This window comes from Triticum dicoccoides, chromosome 2B (genome assembly GCF_002162155.2).
Source record: "Triticum dicoccoides isolate Atlit2015 ecotype Zavitan chromosome 2B, WEW_v2.0, whole genome shotgun sequence".
Classification (NCBI taxonomy): Eukaryota; Viridiplantae; Streptophyta; class Magnoliopsida; order Poales; family Poaceae; genus Triticum; species Triticum dicoccoides.
This window is the reverse complement of record NC_041383.1, coordinates 248,766,852-248,790,600: the sequence shown is the minus strand read 5'-3', so window position 1 is coordinate 248,790,600 and position 23,749 is coordinate 248,766,852. Positions and strand designations below refer to the sequence as shown.

The 23,749-nt window shown below is 47.3% G+C and overlaps 2 protein-coding genes across 2 annotated transcripts; one reads left to right on the top strand and one right to left on the bottom strand.

Annotated features, from left to right (window-relative positions):
* Window positions 1-18: 18 nt before the first annotated feature.
* LOC119363349 (cytochrome b6-f complex iron-sulfur subunit, chloroplastic) lies at window positions 19-1,302 on the top strand. The gene is made up of 4 exons (XM_037628688.1): window positions 19-178; window positions 249-590; window positions 720-902; window positions 1,017-1,302. Exons 1-4 carry the CDS (start codon window positions 137-139, stop codon window positions 1,116-1,118), a joined length of 669 nt encoding a protein of 222 aa, XP_037484585.1. The 5' UTR covers window positions 19-136; the 3' UTR covers window positions 1,119-1,302.
* Window positions 1,303-1,848: 546 nt separating this feature from the next.
* LOC119363348 lies at window positions 1,849-3,507 on the bottom strand. Its single transcript, XM_037628687.1, has one exon. The coding sequence runs from the start codon at window positions 3,365-3,367 to the stop codon at window positions 2,228-2,230; it is 1,140 nt and encodes a 379-aa protein (XP_037484584.1). The 5' UTR covers window positions 3,368-3,507; the 3' UTR covers window positions 1,849-2,227.
* Between the last annotated feature and the right edge of the window lie 20,242 nt (window positions 3,508-23,749).

The following is a 23,749-nucleotide window of genomic DNA, read 5'->3' as shown; positions in this document are numbered from 1 at the left end:
TTTGCTGCGCATCAACCAATCACCGGCCGCAGGGACATATAACCCGTGCCTCATCTGCAAGCCTGTGGTGGACACAGGCAGTGCTAGCTCGCTCGCTCGCTCGATCGTCCTCTCCGCCGTGACGCAGCCAGTCGCCATGGCCTCCACCGCGCTCTCCACCGCCTCCAACCCTACCCAGGTAACCATCCCTCCCTTCTTCCTGCCGCCGTCTGATCTCTTGTAATTGCTGAGAGCATGTTGGTGCGCAGCTCTGCCGGACCCGCGCAAGCTCGCTGTGCAAGCCCGTCAAGGGCCTGGGCTTCGGCCGGGAGCGCGTCCCGAGGAACATCACCTGCATGGCCGGCAGCATCTCCGCGGACCGCGTGCCGGACATGAGCAAGAGGGAGCTGATGAACCTGCTCCTGCTGGGCGCCATCTCGCTCCCCACCTTCGGCATGCTCGTCCCCTACGGCTCCTTCCTCGTCCCGGCCGGCTCCGGGAGCAACGCCGGAGGGGTCGCCGCCAAGGACAAGCTCGGCAACGACATCCTCGTCGAGGACTGGCTCAAGACGCACGGCCCCAACGACCGCACGCTCGCCCAGGGGCTCAAGGTATGTAGTACGTTCGGAAGATTCAGACGGCCATGCATGCAAAGCTATATGCAAGCAGAGATGAAGAAGCTGATGGATCAGCCCAGGCCCAGAGTAAGTTGCTGAAATCGTGTGGTGTGGATGTTGCAGGGTGATCCTACCTACCTTGTGGTGGAGTCCGACAAGACCCTCGCCACCTACGGGATCAACGCCGTGTGCACGCATCTTGGATGCGTCGTGCCGTGGAACGCCGCCGAGAACAAGTTCCTCTGCCCCTGCCATGGATCCCAGTACAACAACCAGGGCAAGGTTGTCCGTGGGCCTGCACCTCTGGTAAGAAAACAAACATGCCCTCCTATCTTAACTGAACCTTTCTGAAGAACACATTGTTTGCTTATTACTGAACTGAACCAAGCTGACCTCATCTGCATTGCTCTTCTGAAACAGTCGCTGGCCCTTGTTCACGCCGACGTCGACGACGGCAAGGTCGTCTTCGTGCCGTGGGTGGAGACCGACTTCAGGACCGGCGACAACCCGTGGTGGAAATAAGCGACGCAAGCTCCGGCAGCAATGCTCACTCGTGTGATATGTTAAGCCTCCTGCCAGTCCTAAGAACGCTGCTATAAGACTACTCCTGCTATAAATGCACCTGTTTCTTGTATCCAGTTATATGTATACAGTCTATGGAAGAAGAGAAACCTTTTCATTGCATATAGCATCACATTTTGAGGACTCGGGATCTGGTACTACGATGTAGACGACTCTTTTTCTATAGCTGATCAAACCTGAAACACACATCTCCTGAATCTAGACAACCTAGATAGCGATCTGAATAGTTAAAGATCTAGGATGGCATATCTGCAGGCTGCAGCATTTGTTTCAGAAGGGCAATGCAGAGTCGATCTGTTCTGGAAATGATACAAGCCACTGTCTCTAGAAGCTATTCTCTCAAGTATATTTGGGATAGCTTCTCTCTTCAGAAATGACACTTCCCTCTTGAATCAAGTCAACAATGGAACTTTAATTCTTTCTCCCTAGTTCTACTCGAAGATCGAAGCCAACATGTCATTCTAATAAGTAGAGAATCATCCGGATATGATAAAATTCATCCGAAAAAATCCGGACATGTTAATGCCAGGAAAAGACCTGTTCAAAATTTCTGGCATACAAGAACAAAGCTAGAGCGAATTCAGTAAATTAAGCTTTCACGAGAACAAATGCGCAAACATTCGCATCAAAGCTAGAGTAGATATATAGGACATTCATGGACCATGATACATCCAGCATCAAGCATATGAATACAAAATGCAGAAACATTGTGTTTCGCAGATAAAAAATCTTCTAGTAGAATATATATGAATCCAATCCCACATTACAGTAAACTTGCTAGTACTAATCACACCAAATGTACTCACATAATAACAATTCAAGAATCTATTTCACTCGACGAAAATTGTGATATCCATGACCCATCCATCCTCCACCTCCCTCATCTATACAGCTACCAAGAGTAACCCCAGCAGAAACAGTGAACATTTACCACGGCAATGCAAAAATCTTAGCTCAAATATAAGCGATCATCAGAATTAACCGGCTTCAGGAACAGCCCATGCGATCATCAGAATCTACCACGGCCATGACTCTTCCTCCCCTTGCGCCTACGGAGAGTGGGACTCACCTTCCGGCGGCTTCCCCTCCACCGAGTAGGCTTCCGTGGCGGGTGGCGGCGCGTACATCACCTGACGGAATGGCGGCATGGAGCGGGGGACGCCGTAGACGCCACCGACGCCCCCAGACGAGTAGAGATCTCCCGGGCCTTCGTTTCTCCCTCCACCGACAATGTGGTAAACCGGCCCGGGCATGTAGCCGCCGTGTCCAGCCGCGTTGAGGTAATGGACCGGGCGCACGGGCACGTAGAACACCGGCTGCGCCATGTACGGTGGAGGCGGGGCCGGCCACGGGGCGCTCTCCGGGACGTATGGCACCAGAGGAGCGCCCAGCACGGGAGCCGGCGCGTCGTCGTCGTCGTCGCCTTGCGCCACCTCCGCGTCAGACTTGGGCTGCGCACCCGCGCCGGGGCTGGGCTCCTCGGAGGTCGTGTCGAAGCCGAAGAGGTAGTCCGGGACCTCCGAGACGATCGACGAGGCCTCGGATCGGCCGCGCTCGATGGAACCCGGCGGGGGGGCGTTGAGCTGGTCGACGAACCACTGGTCGGAGGAGGCGTCGCCGACACCGGAGAGCACGGAGCCGAACGCGCCCGCGGGGGAGTGGTCCGGCGAGGCGGCGAAGAGGAAGAGGCGCAGGCGGGGCGGCTTGATGGCGGTGGCGGCGAGGCTGTGGACGCGGTCGAGCTCCTCCATGAGGTTGTCGACGTCGTCGTCGGAGGAGACGGAGATGAGCGCGTCGAGGTCGTCGTGCGGGAGCTGGTACCTGAGCGCCGGGGTGGGCTCGCCGGGGACGAAGAGCGCGGGGGCGAGCTTGGCGAGCGCGGCGAAGAGGACGGCGTGGGAGGTGGTGCGCGGGACGGAGACGATGCGGGTCTCGCCGCCGACGTAGCGGAGCCGGTGGTCGCCCGGGCGCGGCAGGATGCGGCCGCCGAAGCTGCACATGAGGCGCACGCACGCGGCCCCGTGCGGCTGCGCCTGCGCCCGCGGAGGAGGCGGGTGGTGGTAGCCGGCGCCACCGCCGTTGCCGCTGCCGTTGCCGTTGCCGTTGCTGCTGGCGGTGCTGCCGGCCCCGGCGCGGGGGGTGGAGGTGGCCGAGGAGGCGTCGTGGTGGTGCGACGACGATGACGTCATGGGCGCCGGCCGGGGGGGCGATGGCAGGGCGCGCGGGGGGTGGAGGCAGGCTGTGTGCCGCCGCAGGAGGTGTTAATTGCGAGGTGGCATTGGGATTTGGGAATCGCAACTTGCGAGGAGAGAGATAGAGAGAGAGGTGGGTGGGCGGAGAGGAGGGCGAGATTTTCTAGTCCTATAATATGGTTCGGGGGAAGCTGGGCCCATTTGCTAGCTGTGATCCAAACCCGACCGGTAATTCCTTTCCTACTTCTGCCTTACTACAACTTTTTGAAATTTTGAATCTTAAACTATGGTAAATGGTGAATTTCTTTGCCAGTTGGAAATCTCTACTTACAACTTTCCTTTGTTCATATTTTTTATTTGCGGGAGAAAAGGAAAGAAACTCCTCTATCGTTGGAGACCAGTAGTAGGAGCTGTATATCGGATGATCCAAGAGCGGAGACCCAGACCCGGTAAGGGACAAAATTAAATTATTGATCCCAGGGACATTCCGTCACCTGATCTTGCACAGAGCCCTAGGGAAACGACAGGCCTAGGACTCCTCCGTTGCTCCCCTCCCCTCCCCTCCCCACCTCACGGATCTCGACATGGACGCCAATTGCCGGCAGTACTAGTAGTAGTCCTCCCAATCTTTTCTGCTGCTAAAATATTCCCGAATAAAGTCAGGATCCCGTCGCTCGATCAAACCTCGTAAATTCTGAACCGTGCCACGGCGAAAAAGCTGGACGAGCACGAGACAGACAGCACAGCAGAGCCGTCGTCCAATACACCAAAGCCTCTGTTTATTTTGCGGTTTCCAATGTTTTTTCTTCTTCTTTCCTTCTGCCTTCTGCCTTGTGCGTTGCGTTCGCTTTGTTTATTGGGAATCAGAAACGATGTGGCGGATGGCTGCGTCTTGGCACACACGCACAGGAGGCGCCAACTGCTGCGCTCGGAGTCGGAGCGCGCTCTGGCGGACAGGCATTGCGCATCCACGTCCACCGCCGAGAGCACGCCGCTCCAATTCGCGTACGGCTTTGGCTCATTTTCCATGACCGATTCAACTCTCCGAGTCACAGATCCATCGCAGCTACAAGAGCACACGCACGCACAACAAAAGGCGGTCGGTTCATGGAGGGCTGTTGAAACAAAGTTTCCGTTCCACGGATTCTTTGAAAATGAAGGTAGAACCAAAATATATGTTGTACAAGAGCAAGTCAAACGATAAAAGTTGGAAGGTGACATTTTGTCTGCATAAGCGTCACGGTCATCGTGAAAACCAATTGAAATGGGGATCTAGCATCAGGCCAAACAAGCATTTAGACTCCGGGCCTCATTCCAATCGTGGAAACACAAACGTAAGAAGTTTGGCAGCTCAATATAAACTGTCAAAACGTCTTAGATTTGTTTACAGATGGAGTAGCTTGTTAGATCATTTACAGCCAGACACCCCAAACCCTCCTCAAACGCTCGGTTGAGCCGCCCGTTACTAACAGGTCACGAAATTTCGATTCAGCCGGGCGCCTCAAACGGGCCTCAAACGCACGGGCTGACCAGCACCCCTCGTTTCCAGCCCAAATACGGAGCGTATATGAGGGCGCCCGAACGCGCCCGTCATGTCGGTCCCGGCACAAACTGGTCCACCCGACCCCACATATATTCGTTCCCATCAGTGTCGGACCAAACCATAGCCGCTTCACTCTTGCTTCATCATTTCTCTGACTTGATGTCGTCGCTGGTTGATTACATCTGCATGAAATCTCTCGACAAATGTGTCGTGATCATCATCAACCTTATGAGCTCTTCCAGGAATTCAATTGAATTCATGATGGGTAATACCATCCTTGCCCCTCGATGATTCCTGTTCTCATCGACCACTTTATTGCCTTCCGTTCAACATAACTTGTTCGTGTTTTGTGTAAACCTTGAGATCCCTGCTACCTAGCAGTTGATCTTCCTTACCTCGGAAGTATTACCATCACTTTTTGTCAAGAATGTGGTGAGAATTTCACCACCTCTTAAGAATTCTTGATATCATAATACTTCTTGCCATCTTCGTTCATTCCTTGGTCCCCGTATTGTTTTCAACCGGAATACCGACAATTGAGCTATGACGTGTGAATTCAAAACTTCTAGCAACCCTATTGCTTTGAAGTGAATGGGCGATAGTTCATTCTAAGTCTTTCGATAATTGAATCACCATTCTAACATTGGCCGTGCAACCCTATCCATATTTCGGGTGCACCGTTCAACCAATGTTTAATTATGTATGTTTTCCTCGAGCATATCCCATTATATCATTTGATCTAACAAATGTCATCTTCTTGTTCACATTATCGTGGAAATCCATCCGTTTGGAATTCTCGATGAATTGTCGCTGAGCCCATCAGCCACCTTTTCATCCCGTCCTTGGTTTAATGATGAACTATTGCTTCAGTAACCCGCTCCCATAGTTCATTTCTCGAGAATCTTAAAATGTCATTTCGCCGATTTGTGTTGCACCTTTTCCTCTCGGACCCCCTGAGTCTGAGGTATCATGACACCAATTGGATATGAATCTCGGTCAGATATGATGGTTGGGACAACTTTCCAAGAGTTATGATGTTGATCCTTTGATGACCCGGTAACATGATGTCATGCCTAGCACCCCCCCCCCCGGCTGGAGGACCTATCATTATAGATTCCTTTTCAACAAGGTTATCCATTCATCCATGAGGAAATTGTAAGACTTATTCTACAAGTTGTTCCTGATGGATCCTTCCTGTATCCAAAGTCTGACCTTTGCTTGAAGACCATGTCAATACTATCTTGAAGCATGTCTGTGGTACTCCGATTTTCAACAAGAACATTTGAAGCCCAATGCTAAATGTTTCCTGCTCAATTATCCAAATACCGCTGTATGGGTAATGTCATGAAATTCCTCTCCCCTTACATAAATGGTTTTCTACTTTCTATCCTGTCATGGATATCATGCTCTGTTTGTCCTTGGGAAGGAAATACCCCAAAATATGTGTTTTAACACATTTTCCTTTCCATTGTTCTGTTTAATCTGATAATCATATTTTCCTTTCCATTGTTTGATTTAACCTTTCTTGTGATCTATATGACCTAAGCAGTAATATTCTCCTGCTTATGTAAACACCTTGAGGTACCGCTCAGTCAGTAAGACCCTGTTACTATGGTTGATGACATTCCGGTAGCCATCGATGGACGAGAACCTTGCCTATTGACCCACCTCGTTCAACGAGCAGGAAGATGGTTCTCTTCGTCCCTCGCCCTTGGTAACGATGTTGTTGCCGACATAACTGATAGGCTACCCTCTGACACGCCTTACTATCGCGACCGTGCAAGATGTCGGCCCCCTTCCTACTTTCAACCACATGGTGGGCCCATAACCCACAGTTCCACAGGATCGAAACCTGACTCTCCTGTACACCCCCTGTTCCCAAGGTTGTTCCTCGCGTGTGGCCTCGTATGTAATTCACGAGCCACCTTCCGAGGGATCATCAAATCTGTTATCGGACGCAATGCTTATTCCCGATTGCTTTGAGCCCCTTTCACGCCCTGTTTCAGGCATCGAACGGTCGCCTGCTTGCTCGAAACTTCCCCTGAAACCTCATTACTTTGCTCTCGATATTTTCTTAAGTTTAAATTCGAGAGTTACTTTCTGCCACCTTCCCCAATGTTATCGACCAGATAGTCAACCTTGTAGAGGTTCGTTCTCCCGGAATACCCCTTATTCTTTCGTAAGTACGATGGAACCCCCGAAGAAAGGATACCGACTTCATCTTGATGACTTGAAGCAGAAAAATGAAGGCATCAACGTAATGGATCGACCTCTTCGAGAAGAACAACCAAGACCGATAAGATTCGTTAGAATTTCGTAACCAGACCTTTCCCCTTAGTCTCCCTCTTAAATCTCAGGACGAGATTTCTTGTAGTGGAGGAGAATTGTGACGCCCGGATAATTAAGCCACAGTAACCCTCCGCTAAAGATGCCACGTCACCTCGATTACTGTTGCTAATCTCGCGTTAGTTCGAAACCGCGGCAAATTAAAATTTAAAATTAATGTCGACAATAAAAGTTTTCGAAAGTAGAAACAAAAATGTTCGGTGGGTGCCAAATATTACAAGGGTAGTTATGGTACAGCAATCACATTTTTAGAAGATGTCTAAATAATTTAAAATGATAAAAAACAGAAAGGAAATAAATAAAAGGAAAAGGTCAAAAATAAAAAAGGAAAAACAAAACAAAACAAGCAAAGGAGAACAAGCCCCCCTCCCCACATGGGCCAACCGGCCCAACCAGCCAACCCAACTGGCCCAGGCCAGCCCACCCCTGGCCTACACATGTCCCCCCACGACACCCGAAACCCCAACCCATTCCCCACTCGCTCCCACTCCCCCTCTCCCGATCCGATCTGGATCGGGATCGATCCCCCACTTCCCCGCCCCATGCCGCTCTCCCTTTCCCCGATCGGATCGGGGCAGCGCCCCGCCGATTGCCCCGACGACGCGCTCGCCGCCGCCGCCGCTCGGGGGCGCCCGAACCCCGCGCCCCGCCATCGCCGGAGCCACCCACCGGACCGCACCCGCTCGTCATCGCCGTGCGCCACCACCACCACCACCGTCGAAGGCCCCGCCGTCGCCGCTCGGACCGACCGCCTCCTTGCCCGACCTCGCGTCCTCGTCCTCCTCCCCGAGCTCCGCAGGACGTCGTGTTCGTCGCCCCGACGCCAATCGCCGCCACCCGGAGCTCCTCCGCCTCGACTCCGTCAATGCCGTCCTCGTCCTCCTCCTTGCCGGTCCTCCCCAACCTCCCCCGAGCCCGCTGCCCCGTGCCCTACGCTCCCTCGGTGAGGACCCCGGTCCTCCTCCTCCTCCCCGTCCCCTCTCGCCAGCCACCGCCCTCCATGGCCGAGGCTCGCCATAGCCCGCGCCGTTCGCCGCCTCTGCCGGTGCCCCGCTACTGCGGTGGCCCCGTGCTCCCCCGCCTCTCCGTCGGCCGCCCCGGCCACCACCGCGTCTGGCCTCGCCCCCGCTTCCCCTTGCCGGCGCCGCGCCACCGGCCACGGCCTTGCCCGCGCCCCGTTAGGGCGAGCGCCCGCACCCGCGCCCCCGTTTAGCCTCATGGGCCACTGACCACAGGGGCCCACGCCCCAGAACGAAAATTTTAAAAAAAGGTTTTTTTAATAATAATAATAATAAAGATAAATTTAATTAATTAATTAATTAAGTTAATTAATCCTATTTAATTAGTCTAATTAACCTGTTAGTTTAATTAAACAGAAATTAGTTTAACCTAAACCCTAATCAACCTATCAGTGTATGACAGGTGGGTCCCACTGGACCCACATGTCAGTTTGACCAGTCAATACCTCTATTGAGTGCTGATGTCATGCTGACGTCATGATGATGTCAGCAAACACTATTCTGGATAATCTTGAATTAAATAAATTCTAAAAATGATTTAAAACTTTAGAAAATCATATAAAATAAACCGTAGCTCAGATGGAAAAACTTTGTACATGAAAGTTGCTCAGAACAACGAGACGAACCCGGATACGCAGCCCGTTCGTCCATCACACATCCCTAACATATCAAACCCGCAACTTTCCCCCTCCGGTTCATCTGTCAGAAAACACGAAACACCGGGGATATTTTCCCGGATGTTTCCCCTCTTAACCGGCATCACCTCATACCACGTTAGGTCACACCTAGCATCGTTACTTGTCATGTCATGCATCGTTATGCATCTGTTTACATGGTATTCATTGTTTCTTCCCCCTCTTCTCTCCGTTAGACTATGAGACCGACGCTGCTGCTGCCCAGTTCGGCTACGGAGTTGACGACCCCTCTCTCTTGCCAGAGCAACCAGGCAAGCCCCCCCTTGATCACCAGATATCGCCTATTCTACTCTATACTGCTTGCATTAGAGTAGTGTAGCATGTTACTGCTTTCTGTTATACCTATCCTGATGCATAGCCTGTCCTTGTTACTACTGTTGTTACCTTTACCTGCAATCCTATATGCTTAGTATAGGATGCTAGTATTTTCATCTGTGGCCCTACATTCTTGTCCGTCTGTTGTGCTATACTATTGGGCCGAGATCACTCGGGAGGTGATCTCGGGTATATACTATATACTTATACATGATACATGTGGTGACTAAAGACGGGTCGGCTGGTGGAGCACCCGCGAGTGGATCTTTGTGGCGGAGCGACAGGGCAGGTTGAGACCGCCTAGGAGAGAGGTGGGCCTGGCCCTGTTCGGTGTTCGCGAATACTTAACACGCTTAACAAGATCTCGGTATTTGATCTAAGTTGGCTACGAGCCTATACGCACTAACCAACTACGTGGGAAAGATATGGGCACTCGGCCTCGTGGTATCAGCCGAAGCACTTCGTGACGCCAGCGACCGAGTGGCGCGCGCCGGATTGGAACGTAAGCCTGCTCTTGTATTAAGGGGGCTAGTTCTGCTTTCGGCCGCGTACGCAACGTGCAGGTGTGCTATGGGCGATGGGCCCAGACCCCTGTGCGCTTAGGTTTAGACCGGCGTGCTGGCCTCTCTGTTGAGCCTAGGTGGGGCTGCGACATGTTGATCTTCCGAGGCCGGGCATGACCCAGGAAAGTGTGTCCGGCCAAATGGGATCGAGCATGTTGGGTTATGTGGTGCACCCCTGCAGGGAAGTTAATCTATTCGAATAGCCGTGATCTTCGGTAACAGGACGACTTGGAGTTGTACCTTGACCTTATGACAACTAGAACCGGATACTTAATAAAACACACCCTTCCAAGTGCCAGATACAACCGGTGGTCACTCTCTCTCAGGGATACGAGGAGGGGATCGCCTGGTAGGATTATTGCTATGTGATGCTACTTGGAGGACTTCAACCTACCCTCTCCTACCTGTTGCAAGACGGAGGTGACCAGAAGCGTAGTCTTCGATAAGACTAGCTATCCCCCTCTTAACCTGGCATTCTGTGGTTCAGTCCACTGATATGGCCCTTCACACATATATCCATGCATATGTAGTGTAGCTCCTTGCTTGCGAGTACTTTGGATGAGTACTCACGGTTGCCTTGTTCCCCCTTTTCCCCCTATCTCTACTCGATTGCTGCAACCAGACGATGGAGCCCAGGAGCCAGACGCCACCGTCAATGACGACTACTACACTGGAAGTGCCTACTACTACGTGCAGCCCGCTGACGACGACCAGGAGTAGTTAGGAGGATCCCAGGCAGGAGGCCTGCGCCTCTTTCGATCTGTATCCCAGTTTGTGCTAGCCATCTTATGGCAACTTGTTTAACTTATGTCTGTACTCAGATATTGTTGCTTCCGCTGACTCGTCTATGATCGAGCACTTGTATTCGAGCCCTCGAGGCCCCTGGCTTGTATTATGATGCTTGTATGACTTATTTATGTTTTTAGAGTTGTGTTGTGATATCTTCCCATGAGTCCCTGATCTTGATCGTACACATTTGCGTGCATGATTAGTGTACGATTGAATCGGGGGCGTCACAAAACCATAGCCGCTTCACTCTCCTCTTCACTCCACCCCCTCCGCTAGCTGAGCTCACCTCCGGCGATTTCCGGCTGTCTCCAGCATGGCGGGCAATGGATCTAACTCCGCCTAATCCGAATCCGTCGATTGAGGTGCCATCCCGTGCGGGTTGGAGGAGGCAATGGTGGTTCGCATTACACTCTGCCGCTCCCGGGAGGACAGCACCTAGCCGACGGACGGATCTATCTGGCGCGACACCACAACGTCAACTCAATGGGCGCTCGGTCCTTTGGGGTTGGATCATCGTGGTCCTAGCAACCGGAAAATCTCTTCTTCCCCATCTCCGGATCAGGCAGACTATGAGTCCCACGGGAACGAGCGGCCAGCCGTGGGAAGGAGAGGATAAGGGGCGCTGAGGCCCGTATCGTGACAGAAATGGTGGCGGCGGAGGCGGCGGTGCGGGCGGCCGTAGAGGAGGAAGCCATCCGCGCCTGCATTGTGGAGAAATGGCAGCGGAAGAACACGCGCACCCTGGCCAGAGAGCAGAATCGGGCGGTCCATGCCATGGCCGGACTGCCACTAAAGGAGGAGAAGGAGGCAGCGACAGCGAGGACAGCGGCGTCGAGGACAGCTCCGGCGACGAGCAGATCTGGCTCGATCCCTACCGCGTCTTCGATTGGTACTTCCACGAGAAGGACGACAAGGCCATCGGGAAGGGCAAGAGCAGCCGCAGATGATCTCCACCATAGCCAAACATGCCAAATTTTGGTAGTCCAATGGCATGTTAGTAATGATGGAGTAGCTGAACGATGCGTGTAATGCATCGACGTAGTTGCATGGGTTTGTATGGATTTGAGATATGATAATTATGTCGGGGAATGTAGTAATTCAAAAAATTCCTACGATCATGCAAGATCTATCTAGGAGATGTATAGCAACGAGACGGGAGAGTGTGTCCATGTACCCTCGTAGACCGAAAGTGGAAGCGTTTAGTGATGCGGTTGATGTAGTCGTACGTCTTCACGATCCAACTGATCCAAGTACCGAACGTACGACACCTCCATGTTCAGCACACGTTCAGCATGATGACGTCCCTCGAGATCTTGATCTAGTAGATGGTCGAGGGAGAGTTCTATCAGCACGACGGCGTGGCAACGATGTTGATGATGTTACCAGTGCAGGGCTTCGCCTAAGCACTACGACGATATGACCGAGGTGTTAAACTGTGGAGGGGGAACCGCACACGGCTAAGAGATTGTCTATTGTGCTTTGGGGTGCCCCCTGCGTCGGTATATAAAGGAGGAGAGGGGGAGGCTGGCCGGCCCTGTAGGGCACGCCAAGAGGGAGGAGTCTTACTAGGACTCCAAATCCTAGTAGGATTCCACTTGGTGGAAGGGGGAAGTAAAGAAGGAAGAGGGAGAGGGAAAGGGAAAGGGGGGCCGAGCTCCCTCCCCTAGTCCTATTCGGACTCCCCATGGGGGGGCGCCTCCCCAATGTGGGTTGTCCTCTCTCTCCCCTATGGCCCATGATGGTCCATTGCTTCCCCTGGGGTTCCGGTAACCCCTTCGGCACTCCGTTTTTACCCGGCACCACTCGGAACTCTTCCGGTGTCCGAATAACTTAGTCCAATATATCAATCTTTATGTCTCGACCATTTTGAGACTCCCCGTCCTGTCCGTGATCTCATCCGGGACTTCGAACAAACTTCGGTCATCAAATCACATAACTCATAATACAAATCGCCGTCGAACGTTAAGCGTGCGGACCCTACGGGTTCGAGAACTATGTAGACATGATCGAGACACATCTCCGATCAATAACCAATAGCGGAACCTGGATGCTCATATTGGCTCCTATATATTCTACGAACATCTTTATCGGTCAAACCGCATAACAACATACATTGTTCCCTTTGTCATCGGTATGTTACTTGCCCGAGATTCGATCGTCGGTATCATCAAACCTAGTTCAATCTCTTTACCGGCAAGTCTCTTTAATCGTTCCGTAATGCTTCATCCCGCAACTAACTCATTAGTCACATTGCTTGCAAGGCTTATAGTGATGAGCATTACCGAGAGGGCCCAGAGATACCTCTCCGATACACAAAGTGACAGATCCTAATCACGATCTATGCCAACCCAACAAACACCTTCAGAGACACCTATAGAGCATCTTTATAATCACCCAGTTACGTTGTGACGTTTGATAGCACACAAGGTGTTCCTCCGGTATTTGAGAGTTGCATAATCTCACAGTCAGAGGAACATGTATACGTCATGGAGAAAGCAATAGCAATAAAATTTATCGATCATTATGCTAAGCTAATGGATGGGTCTTGTCCATCACATCATTCTCTAATGATGTGATCCCATTCATCAAATGACAACACATGTCTATGGTCAGGAAACATAACCATCTTTGATTAACGAGCTAGTCAAGTAGAGGCATACTAGGGACACTTTGTTTTGTCTATGTATTCACACATGTACTAAGTTTCCGGTTAATACAATTCTAGCATGAATAATAAACATTTATCATGATATAAGGAAATATAAATAACAACTTTATTATTGCCTCTAGGGCATATTTCCTTCAAATTGAGGTGTCCGGTTGTGAGAAGGCAATTTGAGGCCTGACCGATTAGTGTCCGCGGATGCGCCCGGGCACGTCTGCGGGCGTTTGAGGGGCCAGATTTGCAAAGTCCGGCTGTAGATGCTCTTATACCTTTGGCTTGGCACGCATGTGGCTTTAATTTTATTTTGACATGTCTTAATTGTTGATTTATGATTTTATTTTGCTTTGTTGCATTATTGAATTGTTGATTGTGATGAATTTGATCGATATGATCGATGTGCATGGATTTGCATGAACTTGAGGGTTTAGATATAAGAAATGCGGTTATCCGGCAGGACTTTTGAGGGGTTGTCTGACGCTGTTCATGGTCGTGCCCACCCGGCCGACCCATTTGGTCCACCCGGCCATTGAGCGGCCAAATTTTTACAATTAGACATTATAAAAAACATTAAAACCAATTAAATCATATGGTTTGAACATCGCAATAAAAAGTTTACAACCAAAAGCAATTTGAATTGCCACAAATACATAAAAAAAGAGCCGATACATTTATTGGTTGTCAATGTGAGTCCACATATGCTCAACCAAATCATTTTGAAGTTGAATGTGAGTTGTCCAATCATGCAATTCTATACGAAATTGGGTAAACTGTGTAAATGTTGTCGGTCCATGCTCATACTAAACATTTTTATCCGTACAAATCAAACCCTTGGTCGAAGATGTTGTCATCGCACTCATAGTTTATGATCATGTTGTGCATGATCACACAAGCAGTCATCACCGCCCACATCTTCTAAGTACTCCATGTTCTAGCAGGGTGCCGAACGATAGCCCATCGAGATTGGAGCACACCAAAAGCATGCTCCACATCCTTCCTAGCACTCTCTTGGTGCATGGGCAAACCTAACACTCTTCTCTCCTCCTGGCTTCAAGATTGCCTTCACAAGAGTTGACCATTGAGAATATATACCGTTAGCTATGTAGGATCCCTTGTTGTAGTGATGGCCATTGATCTCAAAGTTGACCTTTGGGCAGTTGCCTTCTGTAATTCTTATGAACACTAGAGACCGCTGAAACACGTTGATGTCATTGTGTGATCCTGCCATGTCAGAAAAGGAGTGCTAAATCCAGAGATCTTGTGATGCCATGGCTTCAAGTATGACCGTGCAAGCTTTAACATGCCCCCTATATTGCCCCTGCCAAGCAAATAGACATTTCTTTCACTTCCAGTGCATACAATTGCCCCTGCCAAGCAAATAGTAATCAATGAATTGAGAGGCTTTACACTGCAACCACAATTTTGCAAAACTTGTACAATGATGCAAGGCATGTGGACTCATTCATGCAAACATACTCATCCACAAGATCACCGGGAATTTCGTATGAAAGTGATACGTCTCCAACGTATCTATATTTTTTGATTGTTCCATGCTATTATATTATCTGTTTTGGATGTTAAGTGGGCTTTAATATGCTCTTTTACATTATTTTTGGGACTAACCTATTAACCGAGGGCCCAGTGCCAGTTTCTATTTTTTTTGCCTATTTTAGAGTTTTGTAGAAAAGGAATACCAAACGGAGTCCAAACGGAATGAAACCTTTGCGATGATCTTGCTTGGACCCAAAGCAAACCAGAAGACTTAAAGATGAAGTCGGAGACGCGACGAGGCGTCCACGAGGCAGGAGGGCGCGCCCAGGGGGGTAGGAGCGCCCCCACCCTCATGGGCCCCTCATAGCTCCACCGACCTAGTTCTTTCGCCTATATATACTCTTATACCCTAAAAACATCAGGGGGGCACGAAACCACTTTTCCACCGATGCAACCTTCTGTACCCATGAGATCCCATCTTGGGGCCTTTTCCGTCGATCTGCCGAAGGGCGAATCGGTCATGGAGGGCTTCTACATCAACACCATTACCTCTCCGATGAAGCGTGAGTAGTTTACCAGAGACCTTCGGGTCCATAGCTATTAGTTAGATGGCTTCTTCTCTCTCTTTGATTCTCAATACAAATTTCTCCTCGATGTTCTTGGAGATCTATTTGATGTAATACTCTTTTGCGGTGTGTTTGCCGAGATCCGATGAATTATGGATTTATGATCAAGATTATCTATGAATATTATTTGGTTATTCTCTGAATTCTTATATGCATGATTTGATATCTTTGCAAGTCTCTTCGAATTATCGGTTTAGTTTGGCCTACTAGATTGATCTTTCTTGCCATGGGAGAAGTGCTTAGCTTTGTGTTCAATCTTGCGATGTCCTTTCCCAGTGACAGTAGGGTCAGCAAGGCACGTATTGTATTGTTGCCATCGAGGATAAAAGGATGGGGTTTATATCATATTGCTTGATTTTATCCCTCTACATCATGTCATCTTGCTTAATGTGTTACCCCGTTCTTATGAACTTAATACTCTAGATGCATGCTGGATAGCGGTCGATGTGTGGAGTAATAGTAGTAGATGCAGGCAAGAGTCGGTCTACTTGACACGGATGTGATGCCTATGTTCATGATCATTGCCTTAGATGTTGTCATAATTATGCGCTTTTCTATAAATTGCTCGGCAGTAATTTGTTCACCCACCATAATACATGCTATCTTGAGAGAAGCCACTAGTGAAACCTATGGCCCCCGGGTCTCTTTTCCATTATATTGCATCTCTTTTCCATATTATTGAATCTCATTTACTATTTTGCAATCTTTACTTTCCAATCTATACATAAAAAAACCAAAAATATTACTTTACTATCTCTATTAGATTTCAGTTTTGCGAGTGACCGTGACGGGATTGACAACCCCTTTATCGCGTTGGTTGCAAGTTCTTGATTGTTTGTGCAGGTATTCGATGACTTGTGCGTCGTCTCCTATTGGATTGATACCTTCGTTCTCAAAACTAAGGGAAATACTTACACTACTTTGCTGCATCACCCTTTCCTCTTCAAGGGAAAACCAACGCAAGCTCAAGAGGTAGCAAGAAGGATTTCTGGCGCTGTTGCCGGGGAAACCTACGCCAAGTCAAGACAAGATTTGATCTCTCGTCAACTTGCCGATTTCTGGCGCCGTTGCCGGGGAGATCTTCATCAAGTCAAGCCATACCAAGTACCCATCATAAACTCTTCTCCCTTGCATTACATTATTTTATTAGCACTCCGATTGCTCCTACTACCAATGCTGAATCTTGTGAAATTAATACCGTTTGTTGAATCTTGCTATGAAAGATCAACTTTCTGGCCTTCCTAGTGAAGATGCCACAACCCATCTAAACAACTTCGTTGATTTGTGCGATATGCAAAAGAAGAAAGATGTGGATAATGATATTGTTAAATTGAAGCTATTTCCGTTTTCGCTTAGAGATCATGCTAAAACTTGGTTCTCATCTTTGCCTAAAAATAGTATTGATTCTTGGAATAAGTGCAAAGATGCTTTTATCTCTAAGTATTTTCCTCCCACTAAGATCATCTCCCTTAGGAATGATATGATGGATTTTAAGCAACTTGATCATGAGCATGTTGCACAAGCTTGGGAGAGGATGAAATTAATGATACGTAATTGCCCTACACATGGTTTGAATTTGTGGATGATTATACAAAATCTTTATGCCATATTGAATTTTGCTTCTAGAAATCTTTTAGATTCAGTCGCGGGAGGCACTTTTATGGAAATCACTTTAGGAGAAGCCACTAGACTCCTAGATAATATTATGGTTAATTATTCTCAATGGCACATCGAAAGATCCACTAGTAAAAAGGTTCATGCGATTGAAGAAATTAATGCTTTGAGTGGAAAGATGGATGAACTTATGAAATTGTTTGCTAATAAAAGTGTTTCTTGTGATCCTAATGATATGCTCCACTTTGATTGAGAATAATAATGAATCTATGGATGTGAATTTTGTTGGTAGGTACGATTTTGGTAACAATGCGCATAGAGGCAATTTTAATCCTAGGCCGTTTCCTAGTAATTCCTCTAACAATTATGGTAATTCCTATAACAACTCTTATGGAAATTTTAATAATATGCCCTCTGATTTTGAGAATAGTATTAAAGAATTTATGAGTTTGCAAAAGAATTTCAATGCTTTGATTGAAGAAAAATTGCTTAAGATTGATGAGTTGGCTAGGAACGTGGATAGAATTTCTCTTGATGTTGATTCTTTGAAACTTAGATCCATTCCACCTAAGCATGATATCAATGAGTCTCTCAAAGCCATGAGAAAATTTCCATTGATGAGTGCAAAGAAAGAGGTGCATGCAAAAAAAGATTGGTTTGTGAAAGCGTGTTCTTCTAGTTTTCATCATAATAATGATGAAGATCTAAAAGTGATTGATGTGACTCCTATTAAATATTTGTTTTCCAATATGAATCTTGATAAAGATGAGACTGGAGATGAGTCAACTTTAGTTAAAAGTCGTCCCAATGATTCGTAGTTTTTAGATCTAGATGAAAAAATTGATAAAAGTGGGATTGAAGAGGTCAAAACTTTAAATAGCAATGAACCCACTATTTTGGACTTCAAGGAATTTAATTATGATAATTGTTCTTTAATAGATTGTATTTTCTTGTTGCAATCAGTGTTAAATTCTCCTCATGCTTATAATCAAAATAAAGCTTTTACTAAACATATCGTTGATGCTTTGATGCAATCTTATGAAGAAAAGCTGAACTAGAAGTTTCTATCCCTAGAAAACTTTATGATGAGTGGTAACCTACTACTAATATTAAGATTAAAGATTATGAATGTTATGCTTTGTGTGATTTGAGTGCTGGTGTTTCCATGATTTCAAAAACTTTGTGTGATGTGCTAGGTTTCCGTGAATTTGATGATTGTTCTTTAAATTTGCATCTTGCGGACTCCACCATTAAGAAACCTATGTGAAGGATTAATGATGCCACTGTTGGGGAATGTAGCAGAAATTCAAAATTTTCTTACGTGTCACCAAGATCTATCTATGGAGAAACCAGCTACGAGTAGAAGGAGAGTGCATCTACATACCCTTGTAGATCGCTAAGCGGAAGCGTTCAAGTGAACGGGGTTGATGGAGTCGTACTCGTCGTGATTCAAATCACCGATGATCAAGTGCCGAACGCACGGCACCTCCGCGTTCAACACACGTACAGCCCGGTGACGTCTCCCACGCCTTGATCCAGCAAGGAGAGAGGGATAGGTTGAGGAAGACTCCATCCAACAGCAGCACAACGGCGTGGTGGTGGTGGAGGAGCGTGGCAATCCCGCAGGGCTTCGCCAAGCACCATGGGAGAAGAGGAGGAGGGAGAGGGGCAGGGCTGCACCAACGAGAGATCAAATCATGTGTTATGGGCAGCCCTATGCCTCACTATTTATAAGGGGAGAGGGGGCTGCGCCCCCCTCTAGGGTTTCCCACCCCCAAGGGGCGGCGGCCAACCCTAGATGGGTTTTGGGGTGCGGCCAAGAGGGGAGGGGAGAGGGAGGCGCACCAATATGGGCCCTAAGGCCCATATCCCCTTAGGGTTTGCCCCTTCTCCCCCTCTAGCCGCATGGGCCATGGTGGGAGGCGCCCTAGCCCACCTAGGGGCTGGTGCTCTCTCATACTTGGCCCATGTATGCCTCTGGAGCATGTGGGAGGCGCCCTAGCCCTCCCGGTGGTCCCGGTACATTACCGATATCGCCCGAAACTTTTCCGGTGACCAAAACAGGACTTCCCATATATAAATCTTTACCTCCGGACCATTCCGGAACTCCTCGTGACGTCCGGGATCTCATCCGGGACTCCGAACAACATTCGGTTACCACATACAAGCTTCCTTTATAACCCTAGCGTCATCGAACCTTAAGTGTGTAGACCCTACGGGTTCGGGAGACATGTAGACATGACCGAGACGTTCTCCGGTCAATAACCAACAGCGGGATCTGGATACCCATGTTGGCTCCCACATGTTCCACGATGATCTCATCGGATGAACCACGATGTCAAGGACTTAATCAATCCCGTATTCAATTCCCTTTGTCTATCGGTATGTTACTTGCCCGAGATTCGATCGTCGGTATCCAATACCTTGTTCAATCTCGTTACCGGCAAGTCACTTTACTCGTTCCGTAACACATCATCCCGTGATCAACTCCTTGGTCACATTGCACATATGATGATGTCCTACCGAGTGGGCCCAGAGATACCTCTCCGTTTACACGGAGTGACAAATCCCAGTCTCGATCCGCATAAAACAATAGATACTTTCGGAGATACCTGTAGTGCACCTTTATAGTCACCCAGTTACGTTGTGATGTTTGATACACCCAAAGCACTCCTACGGTATCCAGGAGTTACACGCTCTCATGGTCGAAGGAAGAGATACTTGACATTGGCAAAGCTCTAGCAAATGAACTACATGACCTTTTGTGCTAGGCTTAGGATTGGGTCTTGTCCATCACATCATTCTCCTAATGATGTGATCCCGTTATCAACGACATCCAATGTCCATAGCCAGGAAACCATGACTATCTGTTGATCACAACGAGCTAGTCAACTAGAGGCTCACTAGGGACATATTGTGGTCTATATATTCACACGTGTATTACGATTTCCGGATAATACAGTTATAGCATGAATAAAAGACTATTATCATGAACAAAGAAATATAATAATAACACTTTTATTATTGCCTCTAGGGCATATTTCCAACAGTCTCCCACTTGCACTAGAGTCAATAATCCAGTTCACATCGCCATGTGATTAACACTCACAGGTCACATCGCCATGTGACTAATACCCAAGAGTTTACTAGAGTCAGTAGTCTAGTTCACATCACTATGTGATTATCACTCAATGAGTTTTATGTTTGATCATGTTGCTTGTGAGAGAGGTTTTAGTCAACGGGTCTGAACCTTTCAGATCCGTGTGTGCTTTACAAATCTCTATGTCATCTCCTAGATGCAGCTACCACGCTCTATTTGGAGCTATTCCAAATAACTGTTCTACTTTGAGCTATTCTAAATTATTGCTCCATTATATGTATCCGGTCTCTCTACTCAGAGCTATCCGGATAGGTTCAAGCTTGCATCGTCGTAACCTTTACGACGAACTCTTTTACCACCTCCATAATCGAGAAAATTCGTTAGTCCACTAGTTACTAAGGATAACTTTGACCACTGTCCTGTGAGCCATTCTTGGATCACTCTTGTACCCCTTGACTGACTCATGGCAAGGCATACTTCAGGTGCGGTACACAGCATAGCATACTGAAGAGCCTACGTCTTAAGCATAGGGGACGACCTTCGTCCTTTCTCTCTATTCTGCCGTGGTCGAGCTTTAATTCTTAACTTCGTACCTTACAACTCAGGCAAGAACTCCTTCTTTGACTGGTCCATCTTGAACACCTTCAAGATCATGTCAAGGTATGTGCTCATTTGAAAGTATTATTAAGCATTTTGATCTATCCTTATAGATCTTGATGCTCAATGTTCAAGTAGCTTAATCCAGGCTTTCCATTGAAAAACACCTTTCAAATAACCCTATATGCTTTCTAGAAATTCTACATCATTTCTGATCATCAATATGTCAACAACATATACTCATTAGAAATTCTATAGTGCTCCCACTCACTTCTTTGGAAATACAAGTTTCTCATAAACTTTGTACAAACCCAAAATCTTTGATCATCATCAAAGCATAAATTCCAACTCCGAGATGCTCACTCCAGTCCTTAGAAGGATTGCTGGAGCTTTGCATACTTATTAGCATCTTTCGGGATTGACAAAACCTTCCGGTTATATCACATACAACCTTTCCTCAATAAAATCGTCGAGGAAACAATGTTTTGACATCCTATCTGCAAGATTTCATAAATAATGCAGTAATCGCTAATATAATTCCAACAGACTCTTAGCATCGCTACGAGTGAGAAAATCTCATCGTAGTCAACTCCTTGAACTTGTCGGAAAACATCTTAACGACAAGTCGAGCTTTCTTAATGGTGACATTTACCATCATTGTCCGTCTTCCTTTTGAAATCCATCTGTACTCATTAGCCTTACGACCATCGAGCTGTTCTGCCAAAGTCCACACTTTGTTTTCATACATGGATCCTCTCTCAGATTTTATGGCCTCAAGCCATTTATCGGAATCTGGGCCCACCATCGCTTCTCCATAGCTCGTAGGTTCATTGTTGTCTAGCAACATGATTTTCAAGACAGGATTACGTACCACTCTGAAGTAGTACGCATCCTTGTCATCCTACGAGGTACGGTAGTGACTTGATCTGAAGTTTCATGATCACTATCATAAGCTTCTACTTCAATTGGTGTAGGTGCCGCAGGAACAACTCTTTGTGCCCTGCTATACACTAGTTGAAGCGACAGTTCAATAACCTCATCAAGTCTCCACCATCCTCCCACTCAATTCTTTCGAGAGAAACTTTTCCTCGCGAAAGGACCCGATTCTAGAAACAATCCATATTGCTTTCGGACCTGAATTAGGAGGTATACCCAACTGTTTTGGGTTTCCTATGAAGATGCATTTTATCCGCTTTGGGTTCGAGCTTATCAACCTGAAACTTTTTCATATAAGCGTCGCAGCCCCAAACTTTTAAGAAACGACAACTTAGGTTTCTCTAAACCATAATTCATACGGCGTCATCTCAACGGATTTACTGGTGCCCTATTTAAAGTGAATGTGGTTGTCTCTAATGCCTAACCCATGGACAATAGTGGTAATTCGATAAGAGACATCATGGTACGCACCATATCCAATAGGGTGCAACTATGATGTTCGGACACACCATCACACTATGGTGTTCCAGGCGGTATTAATTGTAAAACAATTTCCAGAATGTCTTAATTGCGTGCCAAAATTCGTAACTCAGATATTCATCTCTATGATCATATCATAGACATTTTATCCTCTTGTCACAATGATCTTCTACTTCACTCTGAAATTACTTGAACCATTCTTCAGACTTGTGTTTCATCAAGTAAGTATTCTCAACATCTACTCGAATCATCTGTGAAGTAAGATCATAACGATATTCACTGCATGCCTCAGCACTCATTGGACTGCACACATCACGATGTGTTACTTCCAACAAGTTGCTATCTTGTTCCATCTTACTGAAAACGAGGCTTTTCAGTCATCTTGCCCATGTGGTATGATTTGCATATCTCAAGTGATTCAAAATCAAGTGAGTCCAAACGGTCCATTTGCATGGAGTTTCTTTATGCATATACACCAATAGACATGGTTCGCATGTCTCAAACTTTTCAAAACGAGTGAGTCCAAAGATCCATCAACATGGAGCTTCTTCATGCGTTTTATACCATTATGACTTATATGGCAGTGCCACAAGTAAGTGGTACTATCATTACTATCTTATATCTTTTGGCATGAGAATGTGTATCACTACGATCGAGATTTAATAAACCATTCCTATAGGTGCAAGAGCACTTATTCAGGTTTAATACTAATCTTGATGGTAGAGGGAGCGTGCAATGTTAGATCACATCAAACTTGGAAACACTTCCAACACATATCGTCAGCTCACCTTTAGCTAGTCTCCGTTTCATTCCGTAGCTTTTATTTCGAGTTACTAACACTTAGCAACCGAACCAGTATCTAATACCCTGGTGCTACTAGGAGTACTAGTAAAGTACACATTAACATAATGTATATCCAATATACTTCTATCGACCTTGCCAGCCTTCTCATCTACCAAGTATCTAGGGTAATTCTGCTCTAGTGACTGTTCCCCTTATTACAGAAGCACTTAGTCTCGGGTTTGGGTTCAACCTTGGGTTTCTTCACTGGAGCAGCAGCTGATCTGCCGTTTCATGAAGTATCCCTTCTTGCCCTTGCCCTTCTTGAAACTAGTGGTCTCACTGACCATCAACGATTGATGCTCCTTCTTGATTTCTACTTTCGCGGTGGCAAACATCGCGAATATCTCAAGGATCATCATATATGTCCCTGATATATTATAGTTCATCACGAAGCTCTAGCAGCTTGGTGGTAATGACTTTGGAGAAACATCACTATTTTATTAGAAGATCAACTCCCACCTGATTCAAGTGATTGTTGCACTCAGACAATCTGAGCACAAGCTCAACGATTGAGCTTTTCTCCCTTAGTTTGCAGGCTAAGAAAATCGTCGGAGGTCTCATACCTCTTGACGTGGGCACGAGCCTGAAATCCCAATTTCAGCCCTCGAAGCATCTCATATGTTTCGCGATGTTTCGAAAACGTCTTTCGTGCCTCAATTCTAAACCTTTTAGCTGAACTATCACGTAGTTATCAAGACGTGTATGTCCGATGTTCACAACATCCACAAACGACGTTTGGGGTTCAGCATACTGAGCGGTG